Here is a 24297-nt window from a genome sequence, read left to right on the forward strand (position 1 = left end):
TAGCTTCGCGTTATATCGCCATGCACTGTATTGCCACGCGTTCTACAGCTTCGCGTTATATCGCCATGAGTTGCATTACCACGCGTTCTATAGCTTCGCGTTATATCGCCATGCGTTGTATTACCACGCGTTCTATAGTTTCGCATTATATCGCCACGCATTGTATCGCTACGCATTTAATAAAGTATTTCACGCAAGCTAAGTATAATACACAATAATTTCCGAATAATATACCAAACGACGATTTCTCTACATCGTTATTTTTTCTAGGAAAGTTCACCATTTTCGTCAAAATACAGAGACGCCATAGTAGACACCTGCAAGCTTTCAACAGCAAGCGAAACAAGGTCGCGAATCTAAAGAGAAGGTAAATAGTAACTGTTCCTGACTGGACATTTGAAGCAAACACTATCTCGACTACTATGTACATGCCAGTTTTTGCAAAGTCTTTATTCAGACGTAATTTCGGTACAACGCAAAAACTTTTAACTTTGTTCTTTATTAAAAAAACACGTCTGATACGATTGGAGAAGACTTAATGCAATTTCGTAAAATTACGGAAGATAATGTCCTGACTTATAAAGATAAACATACTTAAAGTATGTTTAAGAATTATATACAAAAAAAAAAATTGATAAAACGGCGACATTGTTGAATTATATTTTTCATTGCACACCTGCTATTTATCACAGATCGATTTATTATACAGGTAGATACTTTGCAGACTGATAGGATTTGATAATCGTTTGATAGTATAAATTGGAAGCAAACAGTTCCTGTATTACATTCGAAAACATTTATTACCATCTACGATCAAAGTTCCTAATCTTTTTTATTTTCGTAGTATCGTATCCATCGAGAAGAAAGTGGTCCCTGATAAGTGATTTACAGACAACGGCCACATTTCAAGCTAGACAATACTTGTGAATCATACTCTTATACCAACAAAGAAGAAGACCCCTGCAAACGCAAACCATCGTAACAAGAGTTAGTATAAAAGAATGTCACTATCTACGATATTGTTACTCTATCCGTTCTTTTGCATAAACTGTATGTCAACAGTTATATTTTCGAAGAAAAGTATACAAATTTGCAAAGAAACTTTTCCATCGATAAATACGGAAACTGTTTGATCAGTGTACAATTAGTTGACGATTTGAATAAGGCATTTCAGTCAACCAAACTCTATCGCATTCATTCGAACATGCGTGGTTATTAGTCACGAAGAGCAGGGAGAGTTATGAAGCTTTGTCTCGCCTCGAAATCATCAGTACAGCAACACGCCTCCAAGCGTGCACAAGGAGTCCGCGCTGAAGGCAGCGTTTACCTTCTGTACTTATGGTGCGGTTTCCTTGTGAGTTTCATATGCATTTCACGACATATCGCTTTCAATGATACGTCAACATTCACACTGTACAGTGCAATAGACAAAACATTCGTTCAAGAATAAGTAACTGTGAGTGCTCGTTAGTGGCTCTTTGACACTTGTGGAAAATTTAATCGGTATGTGGTACCTGAGTTGCAAATGAAAGAAAATTCTTGGGCAATATATTCACCGAATACTTGCATTTAACGTATATATCGGATTGTGAATAAATTCCGCTAGTTTTAGCAAATTAATTTGCAACATTAACGTGTAATGAACATTGGCGTAAGTAGAACTTTCGTCTGGCGTGGGCCCATAAACCCCAATTTTAATAACCGCGTCTACGCCCTATATTGGGTTGATCAAGTGGTTGTTAAATATTGAGGGATTTGGGAATTTTTTAATTTAGGAACTGGGGAATGTGGAAATTTAGACATGTAACATTTTGCAAACTTGAAAAGTAAGGATAGAGATATTTGAAACTTTAGAAAGTAGGTGATATGCAAATTTGAAAATGTATAAGTTTAAATAATTGAAAATTGATAATATAGAAATCTGGAAATTTGAAGACTTATGAAATCAGGAAGTTGGAAGTTTAAAAATTGAAAAAGTTTGAGATTTGTGAATTAGAAATTTTTAAATCTAAAAATTGATAAATTTGTTAAAAATTTTTAATTTATATTTTAGAGAAAATCTATTCTGTCTTTATCTAATTACGCCAATGAGAAAATTCCACTTTTTTACCGCGTAATGCGTAAATTTCGTCGTACGAAAGTTCGTTGCAAGCCACGTGGTGGACATTATGTTCCAAAAAAAAAGCACGCCGTGTTTCGTTCGTTGCTCCCTGATCTAACGAAACACGCGGAACTTTTCATAGTGATGGTACAGCAAAAGCCGATAATACAAACAGTCATGTGATATGGATGTTTGAGAGTTCTTTAGATTTGATGTTTTGGCTTCAATCATAGAAAGCGTCTAGTTTTTTCAGTATTAGTAAATTATTTCGATCTCAATTTCGTAATAAACTTTACTGTTTGCACTGCACTCATAGAATAAATTCTTTTTTCGATGTATAAGAATACTACATTTCATTTGTGCGCAAGACGCGTAGCAAAAAGTGTCGCATTAGACATTCATAATATGCACGTTTCTATTTACAATTCAAATCGTCAAGAAGCGTACAGTGTCGAGCATGGTAAGCTTTCTTAAGGAAAATTACGAAGTGGGGAAAAGAGTCCCTCCCACTTGGTTTCTGAACAGACAGCAAACTTTCAAATTTAATAATTTAGAAGTTTTGGAATTTGAAAATTGAGGAATTTCAAGTTAGAGAACTAAGGAATTTAGAAAGTTAGAAATTAAAAAATTTGTAAATTTAAAAACTTAGAAATTTGGGTGTTTGAAAGTTTGGTAATGAAAATATTTAGAAATCTCTCCCGCTGTTCAGCCAAGTGGCGGTAGAACCTTCCCCATTCTTGTATTATCCCCAAGAAGCCAAAGAAGCCAAAGTTGCCTGCAAATGTACGCGTAGCTGCGATAGTGCACATGTTGCCAACATTTTCTAATCTTGCTCGGGAATTCACATTGTTCATCTATTGCGACGATGATAGTATAGGTTGTCAGTGATACCGGTAGAGTTGCAATTAAAATGTTGAATTGTTCGAATAGAATGTAGTATTAAACAAGAAATGTTTCGATGCGAGCGACACTCGTTGTCTCCGTACAGACCTTTGGTCCATGAATGTCCGCCCACGATGCAACGGTTAAGAAACATGGTGGTGTTGTTTTAATCTTATTTACATGTTTTCTTTTTTCGTGTGGAACGTGTTTTCACGTGTGTTTTGTTGTGTGTTTAGTGTTGATAAAACGCGTTAACTATTGAGGAAAGAAAGTGAAAGCAACAGAGTGAAAACTCGAATGTAGAGACTAGAAGAAAACTGAGGAGAAAAATGGGCACGAAAGTACTCATCGAAATGCAGCAGCAGTTGAGGCATGCAGTGTCTAGTACGGAAAACGCACCGAGCAGTACAAAAAATCTAGACGATTTAATGGACATCGATAACTCAGTATTTCTAGTCTTCGAGGATGTTTCCTACAAAGCACGTCCATGGATCCTTTCCAGAGGTAAGATTCGTCTGGAAGAAACGGTGTTTTCTTAAAATAAATTCATGCAGTGAACGCATAAGCGCAGAGAAAGGTCATGCAATTCAAAAGACATCGGTCATGCAGATTTCTAATTTCTCGCAAAGCGAAGTTTCATATTTTTGGTGTATATTATACAGAAAGAAAACGTAGACATTATATACGCGTTTAAAAAGAAAGCCATATTTCACGAATCTTTGTTTGCTCTATTCCTTATCCGACTTTTCTTATCGTAGAATAACGGTACGTCACTTATTCATCCGATACGTTCAAGGCAGGATCTAAATCATTCGGCAAAAAAATTACTTAATTACATAGAATGTCTTTTGAATTTAAAGAAGTCACCACTTAATTTATATGTCGCGTAAAATTATCGTAAACGTAAAACGACTTTGTGTGGTATGAGAATAATTATTTATAATTGTAACCAGTGGCACATGAAAGACAACTTCTGCTTGCTATCGGTAAACATAACAAGATAACAATTTCGTGTTAATATTAATGAACTATATTGTTCGACGTTACTTACGTTAATTGTTATGAAAATCACATCTGTGGTTGTAACGTGATCGCGTGTTGTATGACTGCGAACATATAAAAATGATATTTAATGATACGTCTACGATAGCGACACGTAATATTGTAACAAACATTGTGTATAGTCAAAGTATGTAACGTAATATTAAATATTCAATTCTCTCGAAGTAATAATTTTATTTGATTACAGCTAATCTTTCATATGTCACTTAACCTAAAGATCAAGTGTTAAGTCCAAAGACTAATCACGATGACGGTACCAAGGTAATATCAAACGCGATTACCTTATGTACAAGGAGTTTACTTGTAACTCGGATAAATAGTAGTTATTCATGAACGACTCGAATAATGAATGGTTAGTTAGCGATGAAATATACGCTTTTGTACAATAGCATACGTACAGATCATTAATGATGTTAGTCTAGAATGTGCAGTTAACTTATCATCTACCATTGCCCTCCATCGCATTGAACGACTTTAGAACGCTTATCCGAGATCGCTAATAAAATATTACGTCGATCGTTTAAAATTTAAAACGTTTATAAATATTATAAAAGAATCGCTATCGAAGTTATTGTAATAATGAAAAATATTTAGCGAGATATAATTAGGATTATTTAAAATAATTATTTAATCATAAAATCTAAAGAGCGTGTAATATATATTATTGTTAGTTGAAGCAAATAACGTAACAAGTGTTCTCAGGCCCGAATGCTTGAGAATTTGCTTCAGGCTGTATAAATAGATTGTGTGCACAATCGTGGTGCTCGACTGTTGTGTCTCGTCCGTGTATGTGACCGCACTCTCTTATGAGTTTATTAACCCTGAAACGGCGAATAAACATCGAGTTAATACTCCTTTCAAATATAATAACAGGATTGTGTCGTCTAGAGCAAATTCAATCACATCTACTTTACAGCGATTAATGATATAAAAAAGTTATCTTTATTGGTTTCCACGAGGACGATAACGTTCTTCATTAGAAGTTTGAAATTCACCGACGGACGCAGTGGAACAAAGAAACGTTCATTCTCTTCTCAGTTTTTTCTCCTCCGTCGCCTTCTCATCATTGAAATTGCTGGTGTTGATTTTACTTTCTATGTTCAACGCAACGAGAACAATCGGTGTCGAACATGTTTACAAACACTGTTGCACTAGATCGCATGACCGTATGAAAACAGGACGAGGTGAACTAATAAGGTATCATAAATTAACATTAACGTTCATTAGTGCAACTGTGCGCTTGTACTTGCATAATATCCGTAAAGTCCTGTAAATATTTGCAAAGTGTATCTCAACGCAATGGCGGATTTTCATGAAGGTGGGGTCCTTGTCAAGGAGACTTGCAAATTTTTAAACACGCGCTACATTGTAAAATCTCAATAATTATGCTTTCATAAAATGTTTAACATTTAATAGAACCATAAATTAATTTCTAATATATAATAGATTTATATTACAATTCTTAAAATGTCAAAAACCGACGCTGTTCTTTTCTGACTGACAAATACCATCACAAGTATAATATTAACAATATGGCCACGTGTTATATAGCCATGTCTTACATCTCTCAACTAACATATATCATTAATACTTTTTGTATAAGAAATAACTATAAATTGTTATATATACTGTTACCATAAATTCAGACAAAATATGTATAATTTTTAGCTTCTGCCTGGAACTATCTGCTGAAACCTTTTAGGCTATTCATAGAATTAATGGTGTACCTTTACACGTGGTGTTGGAACCATCGGATTATGGAGATAAGGAGATAAGAAGATGCATGTATTTCGGTTTAAAGATTTAACACAAGCGTTATCATAATATTTCTCGTGTGTGTCGATGTCGAGGTGGAATGAATCTGTGTCTGAATGAGAAATGTTTTCATAGTTCGCCGTGGAACGAGGTGCTAAAACTTGTATTTTTATATTATATTTCTATATTCCAACTTTCCCTGACATTTTAGTCGCGTATAATGTTTCAGCGTAATATCACTCAATGATCCCAGTGTTTTTTAGAAAGCGTTGACATGAATGTCTGTTTCAGAGAAGACCGAATTGCTGAAAAACTTGAGCGGTGAATTTAGAGCTGGCGAACTGACCGCAATTATGGGATTATCGGGCGCTGGAAAATCTACGCTGATGGATGTTTTAGCAGGCTTTATGTTAGTAGATTTCTTATCTCTTTTGTTGTTTATAATTTTCTTTTTTTATTTATAACAAGTATACTGAAGTACACTCTGATTCTGGTATTTAGGCTTAACTAAAACTCTATCAAAAATTAACAAATTTACATATATCTGTAAATTATTAACTAACTACTTTATTAACTGAGAGTGACTAACCAATTTTCAAGCATTATGAACTAATTTACACTGTTAGCCACTGATATTAACATCACAATTCTTGAACATTTTTTATATGAACATAATTTAATTACTTAAAGTTCGATTTTTTAATGAAAATTTAAATTTTTATTTGAAAATTAATGCTACAATCAATGTCACATTTTTACTCCACATAATTTTGATGTCTTATGATTTGTCTTTCTTTATACAATTTTTACTCTTTTTATAATTTTATCATTTTTATACTAATTCAAAAATTAGTTGCATGCAAAAATCTGCATTCACATTTCTATTAGTAATTTGTTATCAGGTAAAAAAGGAATATAAAACCCGTGAAATTTGCGGCCGTTAAAGTGTCACACTGAAAGGGTTCTGAAGAATGAAAAACGTTACGTAACGTACGGTGACTTCTTTATAGACAGCGCTTCCGCTTGTAACGATGAAGATGATATTTGTATAGATTTCAATGGATCACAAGTCAGCGCACATACTTTTGTTCCATAGAGATGTTCGATGCCAACGAGGTCGCAGATATTATTAGAAAGTGTTCACTATGCATTTCTGTAAATATTTATAGCGTTAATGTTACATTGAGCATGATCACTGCGTTTATTACATGCGAGCTCCATTATTCTATCATGGTAATTCCAGCTACGTTTAAATAATTGTGACTTGCGAAATATGGCGTTAGAAACGCGTTGCACGACTGCGCGAGAATTTTGAATTTCCGCTAGATTAACGGTTAATCATGCTCGATTAATATTGAATCGTGGCCATGTCGATTTTTCTTCGTCACTTTGTAAATTGGACGATTGGCTTTATCACTCGATAATATTGGTCAAAATTAAAACTCTCGAATGATAAAGTGAATTCCTGATGGCGTGGTATTTCGACAACCGAAACAAGCTTTTAATTTTTTTAAATAACTTCATATTCTTTACGACGAAGAATTTATAACTTCATAAGAACACAAAAATATAGGGACATAAGAATGTTATAAAATTTTAGAGATACAGAAATCTACAAGGGATACCAAAATTTAAATTTAAATTCTTCACACTTGCAAAATATAACCTTTAATAATAAAGTGCGCTGTCTAGTTACAATATAGCATAAAAATTATCTGAATATAATGTATGCACGCGTTATTATCATATAGTTCGATAATTAAAATAAACACAGATTAAATTGATATTACATTGATATGTTCTAAAGTTCAAAATGTTCAAAATGGCGACCGGTTAAAATCATATTTTCCTATCATATATTGTGTTGCTAGTCAGAGATAAGTATTTAAGAATTACTTTACCCCGACCACATTGCGAATAACTGTACTCAAGTTTTTTACACGCACGTGTGTGCAATTGTGCTACTTGACGAAAGAAACGATCCGCCATCGCGTCAAGTAGTATAGTTACGACGTTAACTCGTGCAATGCCGTTATCGCCGATAAACCTGCGTGACCAAAGAAATATTTTATTTCATAAACGAACGATAAACGCTATTTACGGCACCGCGTTCATGAATGCAATAAGCAGTACTGTTTTCATGAATTCATAATTAATGAAAATTGAAATGTCATTTGAGATCATAAAAATTGTACGACACACCTGAATTGTTGCGAACAGTTTTAAAATTAGTCAAAGAAACAATCACGTTAAAAATGAAATTATGGTTTGATAAAACTTGTATGATACATTAGAAACAGGCCTAAATGAAAATAATACTAAAACTTTTCATACTTTGTTCATTACATAGCTGTTAAAATTATTAATAATCTCTGTTGTAAAATTGTAAAGTTATCAATGCATCCATTTTGTTACGTGTAAAAAGCATGACAAAAAATTGCTATTAATCGTGATGACCTCACTGAACTTAAAAACAGGGTGAATTTAAAAAAAGATGTATTATTCTTCATCCTTGATGCTCTTTGGAATTATCACCAGACTTTATTAATAAATTTTCTTTTGCAGAATCGGTTAAACAGAGAACTGTAAGAAGGACTGTTTCTAATGGATCGTCTTCTATAATACTTCTATATGAGCAGAGTTTACGGTACTCCGGTTAGTTTCGGTTAATGTTTTAAATAGGTTACCCCGATCCCAGATCAATTGCTGTACTTTATCTTAACTTCCGGTCAATAATCGAGGCGGAATGGGACACAAATTTAACCGACGATTAAACTCTGAATGTTCGAACCAATTTGCGTTAATCGCCATCTCGCGATAAGGAAAGGAGAGGAAAAGAACCGGGCGACAATCTCGTAGAAGACGCGCACGAATGTTGGCAAAAAATGAATAAAAATATTTCAACCGTTTTCAGAACATCCGGCGTCACTGGGAATATTATGGTCAATTCGAAAGCTAGGAACCTTGATGAATTTCGAAGGCTGTCTGCATATATAATGCAAAACGATAATTTGCAACCACTGTTAACGGTACAGGAAGCTATGAACGTCGCTGCAGAACTCAAGCTTACCGCTAGTCCTCAACAAAAGAAACAGAAGGTATAGAACTAGTTTTATTAATATTGGTGATCACATAGGTTGCACGTCGATATTCTAAGAGATTTCACTTTCAAATTCCTAAATTTAAATCCTCAAGTTTCCAATCCACTTTTACTCTCTGACAATGTTTCATAACCTATCAGTAAATATATAAAACGCACTCTTTCAGATTGAGCAAATTCTAATCACAATGAGTCTCGACATATGTCGTCACACTCGTACAGGGCAGCTCAGCGGTGGAGAAAGAAAGAGGCTAGCAATTGCGCTGGAATTACTTAACTGCCCACCGATTTTGTTTCTCGACGAGCCTACTAGGTATCTCCTAATCTTGATTAAATTTATAAACCATTTTGTATATACCAATCATATTCAATTTGTAGTGGATTGGATAGCGTCACTTCAAAATATTGTATAACGTTGCTAAAACAATTGGCAAAGTCAGGACAAACAGTAATTTGTTCGATTCATCAACCGAGTGCCTCGCTGTTGAATATGGTCGACCATCTGTACGTGGTAGCGGATGGAAGTTGCGTTTATACGGGTAGCACTCAGAATTTAGTGCCTTATTTGAGCAGCCTTGGCTTGCAATGTCCGACGCATTATAATCCAGCTGACTACCGTAAGTAAATACTCGTAAGTAACTTAAAGTACGTTGTAACTCAGCACGCTTTGTGTCGAGAGAAAAGATGAAGCACTGTCTTTTTTAGTGATGGAGATTTGTAATGGAGATTACGGTAAGCACGTACCGGGATTAATAGACGCTATCGAAAATGGAAAGAACAATGCGTGGAGGTCAACGAGCAATGTAACCACCGCCAATCGTCAAGAGGAAGTAATCGCTTTAAACGTGATGGCTTCGTTCCAAGCACTTCGACAACGACCTCCGATGGCAGCTGATTATGCTCCTAGACGCAAAGGCTCTGAATACGCTACGAATTTTTGGAAACAGTTAATCGTTCTACTCAAAAGGAACACAATTAGACTTTCTCGCGATAAGGTGAATGATATTATCATTCAATTACTCTTCCATGGTAACTTCCATGATAATTTGATCCATAAGTACCATGGTAGAACGTTTCCATTACTTGCCATGAGGAAAGAATATTATAGTATAATCATAGACTCATAAATGATTTATGTTTTCATTTGATGTATATATATTTTTCATACATTTATGCAAAACTCTAATGGTTTCAAACTCCAATATGCAAATAAAAGTAATAAAACATTAGTATATTGAAGGTGAATATAAAATACATCTTGTATATTATATTTCAAAACCATGGAATAAGGGAAATATTGTGAATAAATATTAATACAGTCGTTCAAGTAGTTGTCCTTGACAGGAGTTTGGTATTACAGTTAATTATGTAAGTTGTGACAACAGTTGATGATCCGCTAATATTGTTTACGTTTTCTACAGGTATTAACTTTCACACGGCTCTCGATGCATTTCGTCATTGCCCTCCTTGTCGGCACTATTTATTTCCAAATCGGGCAGGATGCTGTGTACGTGCTGGATAATTTCAATCTTCTGTTCTTCAATATAATGTTTCTCATGTTTAGTGCATTCAGTGCAACTGTAACTACATGTAAGTCATTTTATTACAAGTCTAGTCATAACTGTCTACAGTGCTATATATAATAGTAGCGATACTTCATAATATTCATGAGTATAGCGACATAAAAAGTAAAGTAATTATTCGGCCTTTTTTGTGATTGTTACAGTTCCCTTGGAGTTACCAATTATTATGCGTGAACACTTTAACCGGTGGTACAAGTTGCACTCATTTTACTTAGCCAACAAACTGGCCGACATTCCAATTCAACTTACTGCAATTTCCTTATACATTCTCATAGTATATTACATGAGCGATCAATTACTGGAACTGCGGCGGTTTTGTATGTACACGTTAATGTGTTGCGCGGTCAGTATTGTTGCTCAAACATTTGGACTATTAGTTGGAACGGGGATGAAAGTTCAGGTACAAATATTTTCTACGTTCCAAGATCCTTACATAGAGTCTTACATTTGTAGATCTTTATATCCTAATCTATATTTCTATTCTATATTTTGTAAGATTATAATTTAATTTTATTTTCTTCCAGCATGGTATGATTTTTGGACCACTCACAATTCTTCCATTTCTGATATTTAGTGGATTTTTTGTCCAATTCAGACATGCTCATCCGTATCTACGTTGGCTGTTCCATTTATCGTTTCTGAAATACGGTTTCGAGGGTGTAATGATAGCTATTTATGGGTAAGAAGATAATTGTCATAATTTTTAACAGATAATATATTATCGTTAACATTTGGTCTCATGTTTCAGTTACAACAGACCAAAGCTTTCATGTTCAGATGTTTACTGTCATTTTGCAGTACCAGAGAAGCTACTGAGTGCCATGGACATGACACAAGCCGATTATTGGTTTTCTTTTTTCGTACTGACTGCGTTATATATCATCTTGGACATAGCAACGTTTACGTTGCTAAAACTTAAGCTGGAGAAACGCGTATAATAAAAAGCAACAATACCAATGTTATGAGTGAGATTTTAATGAAATAGGTTTATTATAAGCAACTCATGTTGTGTTCACTGTAAATAGAACAATATAAACAAATTACCATCAAAGACTGATTTGCTTTTAAAATATTCTGTGTAAAAAGAAATGAAAGTTTTATAAAGATTATTTGTAAAAATGATCATAATTGCATTTACTGCCGTTTTCAAATAAAAGGTACAATTGCTAATTGTAAAAGGTGATATATATACCCATGCATAGCAGGTTTGCATGGATTAGGGGGCAAAAGAGACGAACGAGCTTCCACTCTTTCTTGTTCCTTGTGTGAACAAGGAACACAGGAAGGATAGCCTCTTGTGTAATACACGCGATTGTTTAACAGCGAGACAAGATTAAAAGTTCTGTTACCTTGAGATAGCGTATCTCGCATCAATGATATTTTTTAATTCCATACCATATGTTTACTGTTAGATGATAAGAATACAATTTTTATATAAATTGCTGTCATGCAAACCATAATGTTCTGCAGAGTATAATGATGTATATTTATTACACCTTCCACATTCATTTCCACAAATGACACGTCGAATAAAATAATTCATTATACAGTTTTTTCTCAAAGCATTGGCATGAATAGCCTTCTTGTCTAGCGTTCACTTGACTCTTCAACCGCGCTAATAGTGTCAGGGACACAAACAAGTCGTCTGAAAAGTTTAAAATTTTGGAATTGTAGAAAAAGTTGATAATTATGCAAAAACGTTGATAAAATCATTTCAAAATATGTTGCATATTGATATGCTTCTTTGTTTCTCAAAATTATAAATACACATTCACATTTGACATTTAAAAACGAACTTTACTTTATAAACCATTTAATTCGATAAAAATTTCGTATCATATAAATTACTTATATTAAATCATTCAATTTATATATAATCTACAATAAACTTTGATAAAAGTGCAAAGAGATAAGAGATTAATTATTCTTCGTAAAATTAACCACACATTCAAAGAATTGTTTATTCAAGGTCAGAATTATAAGCGCAGAGATACGATAGACGCAGTGAGAAAGCACAACGACGCTGCAATGTGTACGATTTTCAGTTGTCGCGGCGATTTCGTACGTGCTGCATGTTTTATACGCTGTGCTTAATGCATATGGCATTTCTAAAGAAAAACAATGATCACTCAAGACAAAACGGAAACAATAAACCATAAACTTCAATATTCCTCTTCATTAACTGTCAACTGCACTCGATTATCGAATATCATAGACATTTTTGCATTGATAGGTCACTGACGTTTCTTATAAACTGGTGAAAGTGTCGCTTCGCGTTGCATAAAACGGTCAACATATAAAATAACTGAAAGTGTAAAAAATAATCGCAAATAAATATGAAAGATTTGTGAACTACGAAGCATCGTGACAATTGCATAGTATATTTATATATGATAATGATGTGTTGGAATGTTCCGACTATTTCATTTTTCGAGACGAAGCATCAATGCCGCGAATTGACAGTCGTGTAGAATTTTGAACATGTCAAAGCAAGTGTTCGTTCGAATATTTTATTAAGCATCGCTGATGAAAAAATTCTTCTGGTGAGTAATAAATGACAATTTAACTTTGATAGAAACAGCGTGCAGAAACTATGGTAGCTGTTCGGTGTAGATTAGAGATGATGCTGTGTTTATCATTGGCGTAACTGAGGCGTAGGATGCTGATTAGATCGCACAACTTATATCAGAAAAGGAATATTCTAAGTTTAAAATTTCTACACTTCCATATTTCTAAATTCCCATTTCTCTAAAATTCATAGTTTCAAAATCACGTGGTCATAAATCACGACGAAACAATGACACGCGATGTAATATCTAGAGCATTCAATCTACTTTCGTAATAAATCATTGTTACGCCATTGATTTTTATATCCACGAATACGTAAACACATACGTTCACACACATTTACTTTCACAGGATGCGTTTTGTCTGAGGCGAGTTTTGGAAACATATCGAAATGGGAACGTACTGCGACGATGCTGCTGTCGATTCGTCGGCGAGAATGATCGATGAAGGATGCACAATACAATTGAGGGACAATGAAAATTATTTGAATCCTGAAGTACGACCGGTTTCGAAGATGCTCGTTGAGTTCGATGATCTGTCGTATTCGGTCTGCTACAGTAAAGGCAAGTAATTAGTATCGTTTATGGGGAGAAAGTTGTCCTTCCACGGCTAAGATCAAATGTGTTGGAAGTTTAATACGCGCCAATTTAGGTCGTTAAAATATCGAATGCACTACGATATGCGGTGAAATCGACTCTCTCAAATAAGTCCATTATATCCAAATTGGTAATTTAAAATATTTTGTACAATTCTACATTAAAATTTTTTAATGAATTTTTTTTATTTTAAAATTCAACTTTTAGGATTTATAATAAGTTTCGAATCGACACTTTGAAGTGTGGTTCTGATCTTTCGAACGGTTTATCGCTGGTGATGTTTTGTAACAATCTTCGTTTATCTTGAATACTTATTTGTATAAGTTGTCCATATAAATTCACCTCTTGATAATACACACAGTATAGGTCAGCTGGTACGATCTTAAACGTGATGTTATTCATATTACAGTAGAATATAGCTTCAAGTAAACCTTAGGCCAAGGTTGTCAATAATCTATGCAAAATTTTCAATTATAATCACGAACACGTTTATAACAGAAATACATATAATACGAGTATGCGCATTTGTAAACGTGCTATTAGCAGCAACCACTAATTCATTTATTCTGACGCGGGTTATCTACATATAAATAACATTCTGCATAACTGACCCTCTTTTATTACACAAAATCGTACAAACAATAAAATCTGTATTTTGCAGGAAATTCGAAGAAGATTCTGGAGGACGTGACAGGATGTTTTCGTCCACAAAGACTGACCGTAATTGTTGGTCCTTCCGGTGCTGGCAAAACCACATTACTTCGTATTGTATCTACCTTGAAATCAAACAACATCAAGGGCTCGATTACCGTCAACGGCACAGAATGGAATGGCAGAGCATTTCGAAAACAAACTTGCTTTCTGCCGCAAGAGTTCGCTTTGTCGCCCTTACTTACCACTAGAGAAACACTCTACATTGCCGCGCGTTTGAAAATGCGCGGCATTTACGAACGGCGCGCTTTTTATCTAATCGTATGTTTGCTATTCAAATTCAGATCTAGAAGAAGAATCTTGTCTTCTCTAAATGAAGTCTATATTGTTCTAAATATTTATCATTGATAGGTGACCGAAATAGCAGAGAGTTTGGGCTTAACAAACTGTTTGGATACGATGGTGGAAAATTTGAGCGGTGGAGAACGAAAGAGACTAGCTATTGGAATAGAAATAATTACAAGACCATGTCTTTTATTATTAGATGAACCAACCAGTGGACTTGATAGCACGTCTTCGTACCAGGTCTATTGTAACGATCAGTTAATTTATTAATTATTCGATAGCACATTCAAAAAGTAATGCAAATATCTAAAAAATATTAATTTGCATAGGTAATCTGTTTGCTGCACAAAATTGCGAGAGGAGGTTGCACAGTGGCTTGCGCGATTCATCAACCGAGTAGTCGAATGATATCGCAATTTGACGACTTACTGGTTATGCATGAAGGAAAATCTTATTACTACGGTGCTTGGGAGGATGTTCTGAGTACCTTCAACGATGCGAATTATGCGTGTCCACAATTTTATAATATATGTGAATTCGGTGAGTTTCTTAATAGTAATAGTAATATGAAGGTAAATTAAAAATTGTTTTGTTTGCAGTTCTGGAGGTGGTGACCAGAGAAAGAGGCGGGGATTTGAATCATTTGTACAAAATTAATCGTGAAAAATATTTGAAATGGAAAACACATTTCGAGCATCCTACCATGGGTAATCATGTCTGAATTAAAAAGAAATTATTGTACAATGGCGTCTAATTATTGATGATTGTTTTTTAGGTGCGGATGTGATCGTTTCGAAGCTAGACAATTTGGGCAATAAACCAGCCCGATCACGTCTCTGGCAGGAACAGAAGATCCTGTTTTTGAAGGCAATGATTTGCATCAAACGAGATAACGTGCGTATGCATCATCGTCGGTTTTTTGCGCTTCCTTTCTTTGTATTTCAGGTTTATAAGGATCATTCGAATGTTTGCTTCTAGACTTTGACAAAGTTGAGATTCGCAGCTCATGTGGTAGTAGCTTTCCTACTAGGCATCGTGTTTTATAATTCCGGAATTAGCGCTAGTAGAGTTAACAGCAACATAGCTTGTATATTTTTTATTTTGCTGTTTTTATACTTTTCTAATTCTATGCCGGCTGTGCAAGTATGTAAGTTGCAGCTTTGTATTTATATTTTTATTAGTTATGAACAGTTGTTTTATTATTTTATTTATTATTTTATTCAGTTCCTATAGAAGCTGCTGTTTTCGTACGGGAATATTTGAATAATTGGTATCACTTAAGGTCTTATTATTCCGTAAAAATCATATCAGATTTACCGTTGCAAGTAATTATGTGTGATACTTTTAATTAAACACCTGTCTTTTAATCAATGATATTATTGCTGACAATTATCTATCACTTTCAGATTCTTTCTCCCTCGATATTCATTGCTATTACATACTATCTGACTGGCCAACCAATGGAATGCTTCAGGTTCTTCCGTACTTGGTTGATTTGTGTGTTAACAACAATCCTTGGACAATCATCTGGCATGCTCGTCGGCGTTACGTTCAGCACAGACGTAATAAATTACCTGAATCATCATGCTTTAGAATATCGATTGTTATAAACTATTCATGTAGCGTACACTCCTTTATTATGCAACGCATTGTATCGTAAACATTGGCGTAACTATGTCACTATTCCGATAAATAACAATTGATTATAGACGCATGTGATTTTTGCAGATGGGAGTATTTTTAATTCCTGCAGTCAACATGCCAATGATACTTTTCGCCGGATTTTTCTTAAAATTTAGCGAGGTGACATTTTACCTTCAACCTTTATGTGCCATAAGTTTCTTCAGGTACTTAATATCATCTTTGTGTATAATAGAGATTGAGAACTTTGAATACATACTAATCATCTGTTTATGTTTTGAATTATTTAAAAGTTGCTTTTAAATTTTTTTTATAGATATGCATTTGAAGGCATTTTACAATCAATCTATGATGGAAACAGAGAAAAATTACAGTGTGATGAAATTTATTGTCAGTTACGTTCTCCCAAAAAGATTTTGGAAGTAATGGATATGCCAACAATGTCTTATTACATGACAGTGCTAGGTTTATGTATTTGGATAATCTGTTTGCAGGTTTGCACGTACCTGATACTTAAATGGAAAGTATACATAGCTAAAAGATAATGTACAATTTCTTATTTCCTTTAAATATGATTGGCCTTTTTTATGCGTGAATGCTTAGAAAATACTAGCCAACTTTTTTACTGTGAAACTTTGACAATATTAATGTTACATGTATCTACCATATATTGTATAATTAACAAATAGTTCATTGAGATATAAAAAGAGATTTGGAAATAAGGGAACAATGTAAATGTAAAAGTTTTGTTTTATTTTAAACAATACATATGAATGTATGCAATCTTTGAGAGCTGGTAGAAAAATATTTACACGCGTTTTTTTGTTATAAGTTACTCGACTACAGGTATAGAGTTATAAATAATAATAATCTATTACATATTTTAAATCTCGCTTTGTACACGAGCATATACAATATTATAAAAATATTAACAAACTATTTACGTTTTGAATCTTACAAATAAATTTAAGTTCTTATTTTTAAATATAGAGAACTTCTTCAATTGTCAGTTTGGAGTCACAGTTGCAACTTGGCAGTGTTAGCATCAGATAAACAGAAAATTTTTAATAGACATTTTTTTAGTTTCAAACGTTTATAATTCTAATGTAATAGTCGATAGTGTCGGATTTTGTTGAAAGTTTCACAAATTCCAGTGGGGGCACTGTCAACTTGAATTATAAATTATCAGTGAAAAATACTTTCACAGAACTGAGCAATCTATTCCGCGATTTAATAGACGCACGTGTTGCGATAGACTTTATCAGTTCTTATATAAATTGATAACGTGTATCTTTTATAATATATGTATCAACTTCACATTAACATTCAAATATTTTTTACTGATTTCATTGCTAAACTAATTATTAGAGGTGATAATGTATTTCCGGCGACTGAAAAAATACAGTAAAATACTATCAAAAGTTAATTAGCATTTATAATAAAGAGTTATCCTAAGTTGCATAAACATAGTTTTATAAACGTCCATCATGACACATTGCCTTCAAGTTCAAACTGTTTCCAAAAGTACAAAATTTTTGCATTGTTCAATACTAAGAATGTAAGAACATAGACAGTCTATTAATCTGACTGTAATTAAAATTATTATTGCTTATTTGTGAAGATATTTTTCTAGAAACAGATCGACGACAAAGTTGATCAAGTTCTGATTCTTCAGACTTTCGTTTCTTGAATAAACTTACTGTGTTAATCGACTGGTAATGACTCCACATTTCGTACGTCGTATTTTGTAAGATAAATACATGAGTGACGCGGAAAAATGTCGAAACTTTGTAAAACTAAGTAACAACGTTCTTGGTCCCATAAATATAAATACGATAAGAACGTAATTAAAAATTAATAAAAAAATTCTTACATACATACGTACTTGATAACTATGAACAGTAGAATCTTTGTTTCGTAAGCTTAAGATACAAAAAGAGACGTGTGCATTGATGATTGACTTTTCTTGAGCAATTCATAAATATCACTTTGAAAGTTATCATTCAGGAGTAATGTCAGTTCGATTTCATCGAACGTTCCCTTTCATTTAACCTTCTACAGCCAATCTATTAATTTTATAAAAAAATTCAACCGTAAAAGGTTAACTCAAACATCCAAGATCCTCTACAACATATTAATTATCAAAGAAAAAATTAAATCACGCTACATATTTAACGTAGATCTATTCTTTCTGTAATCTTGGATATATGTGTTTATACATATTCACATTTTCATTCTTCAGTCAGTACTACACATAGAAATAAGTTCCTATATTTTGTCTAATTCTATTTCAGTTTTATACCCTGTATCCACGAAGGCAGGTAAAATGTGAATATACATATATCTTTCTCGTATAGCTTTTTACTTTTAAAGTATCTGCTAATCATGTGAAAAAAATGCAAAATTATTCCTTTGTGAAATTCGAAGAATTGTACAAATCTAATCATCGACTTATCGTACGGATACGATCTTCCATTTAAGAAGAAGATAAGCTGCACACCGTGTTATAATAAGTATCGCGATCAGCGCCACGATGTCGTTCCAGAATTGATCACCGGCCATGGCAATATCCGACAGGAATTTCGATGGGTATTTGTAATGACAATACCCGACGTGTTTTTTGCAAGTTAACACTGGCCGATCATATCCATATAAAGCACCGACGAATCTACGAATTAATAACATTATATGTAATGATTGGTAATTGCACTACTGATTTATGAGTCATTAATACATTTATTGCAGCAATTTAATTCTCCAATAATCCATTTTATCGCACACCCCACCACACCCAGCACTTTCTACTGTGACAATGAATCTATTACTACCCAAATTTCATGTAATATTAATAATTACCCTTCTAAAGCGTATCGTAAACAACTGATGTATGTGCCCCATTGAAGGTAACTTGGAACATCGCGTAAAGATACACCATATCCTGAGAACATCATTAATGGTACGAACAAAGTTGGTCCCAGGAACGTCCCATTCTGAAATGTAATCTTTCATGTATTCTAATCCGTTAACGCAGAATATAGAGTAAAAATATACTTACAACTACGTTAAATGCTGCTCCGATCATAAGACCCATTCCTTGTCCAATGAAAACTGTCAATATGTTAATTGCAAAGAACATTGCAAAACGTGTCATTTCTAATGGTTGTGCAGTGATAAAATATACTATCGAAGTAAAGAGTAAACAGCAAAATACGGAAATTGGAATGTCGATTAATGTTGTAGCTGTATAAAACGCCTTCAGACTGTACCATCTGTTAAAATGTTCTTTTAACAGAATATTCATTTGCATAGGAACTGAAAAAAGATATAAATTATATATTTTTATAAAATAACAATAAAATATATTGTTACATTAAAAATATGTAAAATTAATATATAAGGTATGTCAATTATCGCTTACAAGTAACTACAGTGAGCATCATTGTGGTCATCACTTGATGTACAAGAATAGAAAAGAGAAGATTATAGTTATCCAAAACTCTGGAACCGTCTGAACCGATTTCAACGAAAACTGAACTGAGGATAAGACCGACGAATATGTTGACTATTATCCGTAAGTGCGTTAAAGTCTGAAACAAATTTTTACATTTAAAAACTTAGAAATTTGAAATTTGATGAGGTTCAATTTCTACTATTTACCGTGTCTCTTTTGCACATCACAAAATATCTTCCCAGTAAGATTTTTATTTGATGCATTACGGATGTCGCTTGCAAGCTACCTTTATCACTTTTTTGCGACTTGTTCGTAACAGGATGCGCAGCTGTAAAAATAGAAATAAAATATCATATTATTTAAATTAAAATAAAATATCATATTATATTATATTATTTAATAAGTGATTTATATATCGATATACCTTTCAAGCTCCTGGTATCGACGAGACTCTCAGAATTGTCGAACCACCGTAAAGTCTTGCCATTTTCAGAAGCAGACAACAGTAAGGGTATTTTATCTTCTCCGTATTCTCCACAAGCTAATTCGATCACTGTAAAACAAAATAAGCAAATAAGAAAGTTCTGAAGCTAGGAGCAGGAAATAATCTCACGTACCGTAATCGGCTGGATTGTGGTACATTGGACATGGTATTTTGATACTCTCCAAGTAAGGAATTAATTGCTGGGTTGTGCCATGGTACAGACATTTTCCGTTAGATAATACGTAAGCCTACAAAGACCATAACAGAGTTTTACTACATCTTAAATAGTCAAAACAAGAATTTCTTCGACTAGCTTATGCAAAAATTAAATGCAATAAAACTGCGCAAATTATAAGAAACCGATATCGCAACAAAATGCTGATACGAAAGCATCTAATTACGCAAACGAAGAAATACAATCTGTTCGAGGAAATTCTTTCTCGCGAATTTCGTACCAAATCAAAAAGCTGGAAGATAGAGGCGCTAGGTTGATGAATCGTGCAAATGATTGTTCTTCCCTGTCGTGCGATCAGCTTCATCAAGTTCACCACTTGCATGCAAGAAGAGCTGTCCAGGCCTCTGAAACGATTATGTACAAATATAGCACTACCACATATGTTTAATAAATAATTTATGCAACGTTATCGAAGCGTGCTCATGTTAAGAAGAATAATAAATCAATGTACATAAGTGCAGTGATACCCTGTCTGCAATATCATTGCCGGATGATATACTTACGTCGTTGGTTCATCAAGGAACATAACGGTCGGGTTATTAACCAACTCGAGAGCGATAGAAAGCTTCTTTCTTTGGCCGCCGCTTAATTTTTCCGCCCGTGTGTTTATGTGTTCGTACAGGCCTAGTGTAACGAGTATCTCCTCGATCTGAAATATGAAATTTTTTATAGTCGCTTCATAAATATCTATGTATTTTTTCAACTCCTAATTTTGCTATGAATAGCAAATAGCTATTATATTAATTCATACATGGAAATTATGGAAGATTAGAATCGTATTTTTTCATTCTTGAAACTACAGTTTTCTGAATCTCATAAAGTTACAAATTTCTAAAAGCCACTGTCATGCCTGATGTGGGACGTTGACACTATTAATAAAACTAGGTAACCTGGCTCGCACCAGACAAAAATCCCAGTTATAATAATCACAGGAATACTTTTAAGAAACTTAATATACAAAAATTAAAATGATTTCATTAAGAATTTGTTCCTCTTTTCTTACAACATTAGGTTTACATAAAATAAAAAATAAATATGTAGTGGATGTTTGAAAGAGACATGTCAAATTAACATGTATGAGGTCTTATTTTTCAGAAGATTAGCAGAATTAATTTTTTTGATAAAGACCGGTTCTATGTTTCAGGAACTCGTATCTTATCAGGCTTTTCAAGTTTGTAATACAATTAGCGATGCAATTTAAAAATGTTTAACCACTGACAATCTACCCCATTGATGATCCTTGACTTACTATTGTTTCCTTTTCATATCTGGGAATACTTGTGGGCAACTTGAGGTCAGCTGCGACTCTCATGTTCTCGATAGTCGTTAGCAGAGGCTCCAAACGATCATCTTGCGTGATGTACGCACTGCACCTATGATAACAGAGAAACTGCATTACTATATGACAATATATAACAGTATATTAATATTATAATATAATAATATACTATATAACTACTATAATATATACTATGTATGCTATATACTATATACACTATATAACAACATGATACTAAATTAACATCATATTTAGTTTACAACTAACATAATAATTTTATCTGTGTCCCCCTTCTTCACTTATTACTAAAATATCACACAGCACCCAACAAACGAACTAACAGAAAATTTTCAATTTGCATTCCATTTCTGAGGCATCTTATATGTATACAACTGAATTACTTATAACTTACTATGTTATCATGTAAAAACTAATATGTTATAATGTAAACTGCATGACAGTTTTATGTAAATCAGTTCGACCATTTATTATCACGTCTACTCACGTCACATTTGATTAATGAGAAAACAAGCTAGAACGCTTTTAGAGAAATAATATTAAAAATGTCAAGACCTTCTCATTAATTAAACAACTTCTCTAAAAGCAATTTGTAATTTAAAACATTACTTTTAGAAACAACTTAAAACTAGAGACATTATTTTGAAGTACTTAAGATAAGCCTAATAAAATTATACAAAGTCAAATTCATGAAAACAAGTCACTATTCCTGAGTGCACGCTTTGAGTACAAGTTATCCGGATAAACAAAAAATCTGCTTCAAGGTCATTTTTCGGAGATCCCGTGGTCACATTTTTCATGAAGCACAAAGATAACATCATTTGTGTTCGACGCAGTGATATTTCAGTGACCTCAGGAAACAAAATACCATGTTCGGTTGAAAGATAAAAGCGTGGAAACCTCGTGGATTTTATCGATGACCTTAAAGTATTCAGAAAAAAAATGATACAACTATTGTAATATCTCTCAATTATTAACAATATTTAGATCTCATAGCATTATCTTTCTTCGTATTACAGAGTTCAAGAATATCGATGTTAAAGACCTTCTCATATTACAAAACACGGAGGTTTTTCCGACGGTATGTTGGAGATTAGATTATCTACACACTATTTTCGGATCATGCTCTAAGTTGGCAAATCTTAATTTGAGATATGATACTTGGACATTGCCGTTACTAGATATAAATCTTCGGAGGGGTCAAGGAACCTAACTGTCTTCCATGTAGCATCAGTTCTCTAGAATTTATGAGTCAAGTTTCTATTTGTAAATTTTATTATTTTTAAATGAAGACATTTCTTAAATGCCTAATTCTTTTAACTTTTTTAGATTCATAATTTCATGAATTGCTAAATTGCTAAATTTCTAAATTTCCAAATTCTCAAATTTCCAAACTCTCAATTTTCCAAACTCTCAAATTTCCAAACTCTCAAATTCCCAAACTCTCAAATTCCCAAACTCTCAAATTTCCAATCTCTCAAATTTCCAAACTCTCAAATTTCCAATCTCTCAAATTTCCAAACTCTCAAATTTCCAAACTCCCAAATTTCCAAACTCTCAAATTCCCAAACTCTCAAATTCCCAAACTCTCAAATTTCCAAACTCTCAAATTTCCAAACTCTCAAATTCCCAAACTCTCAAATTTTCAAATTCTCAAATTCTCAAATTCCCAAATTCCCAAATCTCTAGATCCCAAAATCCCGAAATCCCTAGATCCCCAAATTCCTAGATCCCTAGATCCCAAAATCCCTAGATCCCTAGATCCCAAAATCCCTAAATCCCTAGATCCCCAAATCCCTAAATCCCTAATTGCCAAATTCCCAAGTTCTCAAATTCCTTCTAAAATTCCTAAGTTCCTAATTTCTCAAGTCCCCAAATTCCCAAGCGGTCAGCGTCCCGCAGCCGCTAATAAAGATAAGTAAATAGGCCCACCCCAACCGAAGGCCGTGTTAACGGCTTTCGCAAAATGCTTACTTTCGAAAGGAATTTAATTGCCGAGGTCGTCCATTAACGTACACGTTGCCAGAGACCCCAGTTATCCTGAATCCCGACAGGACATCGAGTAAAGTTGATTTCCCCGCTCCGGAAGGGCCCATTAAGGCAATTAGGTGTCTCGCTGGAAGCCTTCCGTTGATTTTATGTAATATTTCTTTTTCACCTGAAACATATTCAGCGATGACCACATTTTATATTCTATAAGCAATTATGCAGATTTGAATTATAAATTGATATTACAAATCGTTATTTCATGTATATGTTTTTTTAATATGTAAAATGTGAACTTTCAGGAAAAAAAACTAACAGATTTTGCTGTGGATGGTAACTGACCTTTCCTGTAACCTAGGGACACCTTGTAACTGATGTTCTCGAACATAATGTCAACAGTGTCCGCGGCGTCGGTTTGCATGAAACGAGTGGTGCCGTTGTTCTGTGCATTATCTTGCTTCTCTTTGACCGGCTGTTTAGAGGGGTTATAAATCTGTTCGCCGCCGGGCGTCTCTTGGCCGTTGCTCGCCTCGTGCATTAATACCTCCATCGTCAAGTAT

At 33.8% G+C, this 24297-nt stretch overlaps 3 protein-coding genes and 1 long non-coding RNA gene across 16 annotated transcripts; 2 read left to right on the top strand and 2 right to left on the bottom strand.

Annotated features, from left to right (window-relative positions):
- The first annotated feature begins 270 nt into the window (after nt 1-270).
- Nucleotides 271-11960, top strand: LOC100881965 (ATP-binding cassette sub-family G member 4). Of its 11 annotated transcripts, XM_012284689.2 has the most exons (12): nt 271-367; nt 845-987; nt 3220-3487; nt 6092-6209; nt 8715-8898; nt 9068-9213; nt 9279-9517; nt 9606-9895; nt 10322-10490; nt 10627-10883; nt 11008-11162; nt 11232-11960. In XM_012284689.2, the coding sequence occupies exons 3-12, from the start codon at nt 3313-3315 to the stop codon at nt 11419-11421; spliced, it is 1923 nt and encodes a 640-aa protein (XP_012140079.1). In that variant the 5' UTR covers nt 271-367; nt 845-987; nt 3220-3312; the 3' UTR covers nt 11422-11960. The 11 variants fall into 11 exon arrangements, with proteins under 11 accessions (XP_012140079.1, XP_012140080.1, XP_076385526.1 ...); XM_012284690.2 differs by lacking the exons at nt 271-367; nt 845-987 and adding an exon at nt 1205-1354; XM_076529411.1 differs by lacking the exons at nt 271-367; nt 845-987 and adding an exon at nt 1236-1503 and having other exon boundaries at nt 11282-11960.
- Nucleotides 3165-4577, bottom strand: LOC143264058 (uncharacterized). Its single transcript, XR_013037482.1, has 2 exons — nt 4035-4577; nt 3165-3786 (listed from the first exon to the last, which is right to left on the bottom strand). It is a non-coding gene; the product is annotated as an uncharacterized LOC143264058 (long non-coding RNA).
- A 487-nt stretch (nt 11961-12447) lies between the features above and the next one.
- On the top strand, nt 12448-18592 carry LOC100878070 (ATP-binding cassette sub-family G member 4). Of its 3 annotated transcripts, XM_012284700.2 has the most exons (12): nt 12458-13026; nt 13403-13614; nt 14309-14619; nt 14710-14883; nt 14973-15183; nt 15243-15350; nt 15419-15537; nt 15622-15790; nt 15868-15968; nt 16050-16205; nt 16372-16490; nt 16601-18592. In XM_012284700.2, exons 2-12 carry the CDS (start codon nt 13443-13445, stop codon nt 16827-16829), a joined length of 1869 nt encoding a protein of 622 aa, XP_012140090.1. In that variant the 5' UTR covers nt 12458-13026; nt 13403-13442; the 3' UTR covers nt 16830-18592. The 3 variants fall into 3 exon arrangements, with proteins under 3 accessions (XP_012140093.1, XP_012140091.1, XP_012140090.1); XM_012284703.2 differs by lacking the exon at nt 16601-18592 and having other exon boundaries at nt 12448-13026; nt 16050-16262; XM_012284701.2 differs by lacking the exons at nt 15622-15790; nt 15868-15968 and having other exon boundaries at nt 12455-13026.
- Nucleotides 17017-24287, bottom strand: LOC100878184 (ATP-binding cassette sub-family G member 4). Its single transcript, XM_003703048.3, has 12 exons — nt 24080-24287; nt 23726-23909; nt 21704-21827; nt 20958-21103; nt 20675-20798; nt 20353-20467; nt 20160-20288; nt 19942-20063; nt 19703-19871; nt 19340-19596; nt 19141-19274; nt 17017-18952 (listed from the first exon to the last, which is right to left on the bottom strand). Exons 1-12 carry the CDS (start codon nt 24285-24287, stop codon nt 18736-18738), a joined length of 1929 nt encoding a protein of 642 aa, XP_003703096.1. The 3' UTR covers nt 17017-18735.
- Nucleotides 24288-24297: the final 10 nt, after the last annotated feature.

The sequence above is a fragment of the Megachile rotundata genome, chromosome 3 (assembly GCF_050947335.1).
Source record: "Megachile rotundata isolate GNS110a chromosome 3, iyMegRotu1, whole genome shotgun sequence".
Taxonomy (NCBI): Eukaryota; Metazoa; Arthropoda; class Insecta; order Hymenoptera; family Megachilidae; genus Megachile; species Megachile rotundata.

What these genes read in the sequence shown, in the direction of transcription:
- LOC100878184 (XM_003703048.3), bottom strand. Translation starts at nt 24,287, where the DNA reads ATGGAGGTATTAATGCACGAGGCGAGCAACGGCCAAGAGACGCCCGGC. An exon ending in GTCCCTAGGTTACAGGAAAG is followed by an intron (nt 23,910 to 24,079) that starts GTCAGTTACCAT and finishes AATATGTTTCAG; the next exon opens with GTGAAAAAGAAATATTACAT. An exon ending in TTACGATACGCTTTAGAAGG is followed by an intron (nt 18,953 to 19,140) that starts GTAATTATTAAT and finishes ATTAATTCGTAG; the next exon opens with ATTCGTCGGTGCTTTATATG.
- LOC100881965 (XM_012284689.2), top strand. Translation starts at nt 3,313, where the DNA reads ATGGGCACGAAAGTACTCATCGAAATGCAGCAGCAGTTGAGGCATGCA. An exon ending in TTTCTCGACGAGCCTACTAG is followed by an intron (nt 9,214 to 9,278) that starts GTATCTCCTAAT and finishes TTCAATTTGTAG; the next exon opens with TGGATTGGATAGCGTCACTT. An exon ending in TTATAATCCAGCTGACTACC is followed by an intron (nt 9,518 to 9,605) that starts GTAAGTAAATAC and finishes TGTCTTTTTTAG; the next exon opens with TGATGGAGATTTGTAATGGA.
- LOC100878070 (XM_012284700.2), top strand. Translation starts at nt 13,443, where the DNA reads ATGGGAACGTACTGCGACGATGCTGCTGTCGATTCGTCGGCGAGAATG. An exon ending in TTTCGAGCATCCTACCATGG is followed by an intron (nt 15,351 to 15,418) that starts GTAATCATGTCT and finishes ATTGTTTTTTAG; the next exon opens with GTGCGGATGTGATCGTTTCG. An exon ending in TGTGCCATAAGTTTCTTCAG is followed by an intron (nt 16,491 to 16,600) that starts GTACTTAATATC and finishes TTTTTTTTATAG; the next exon opens with ATATGCATTTGAAGGCATTT.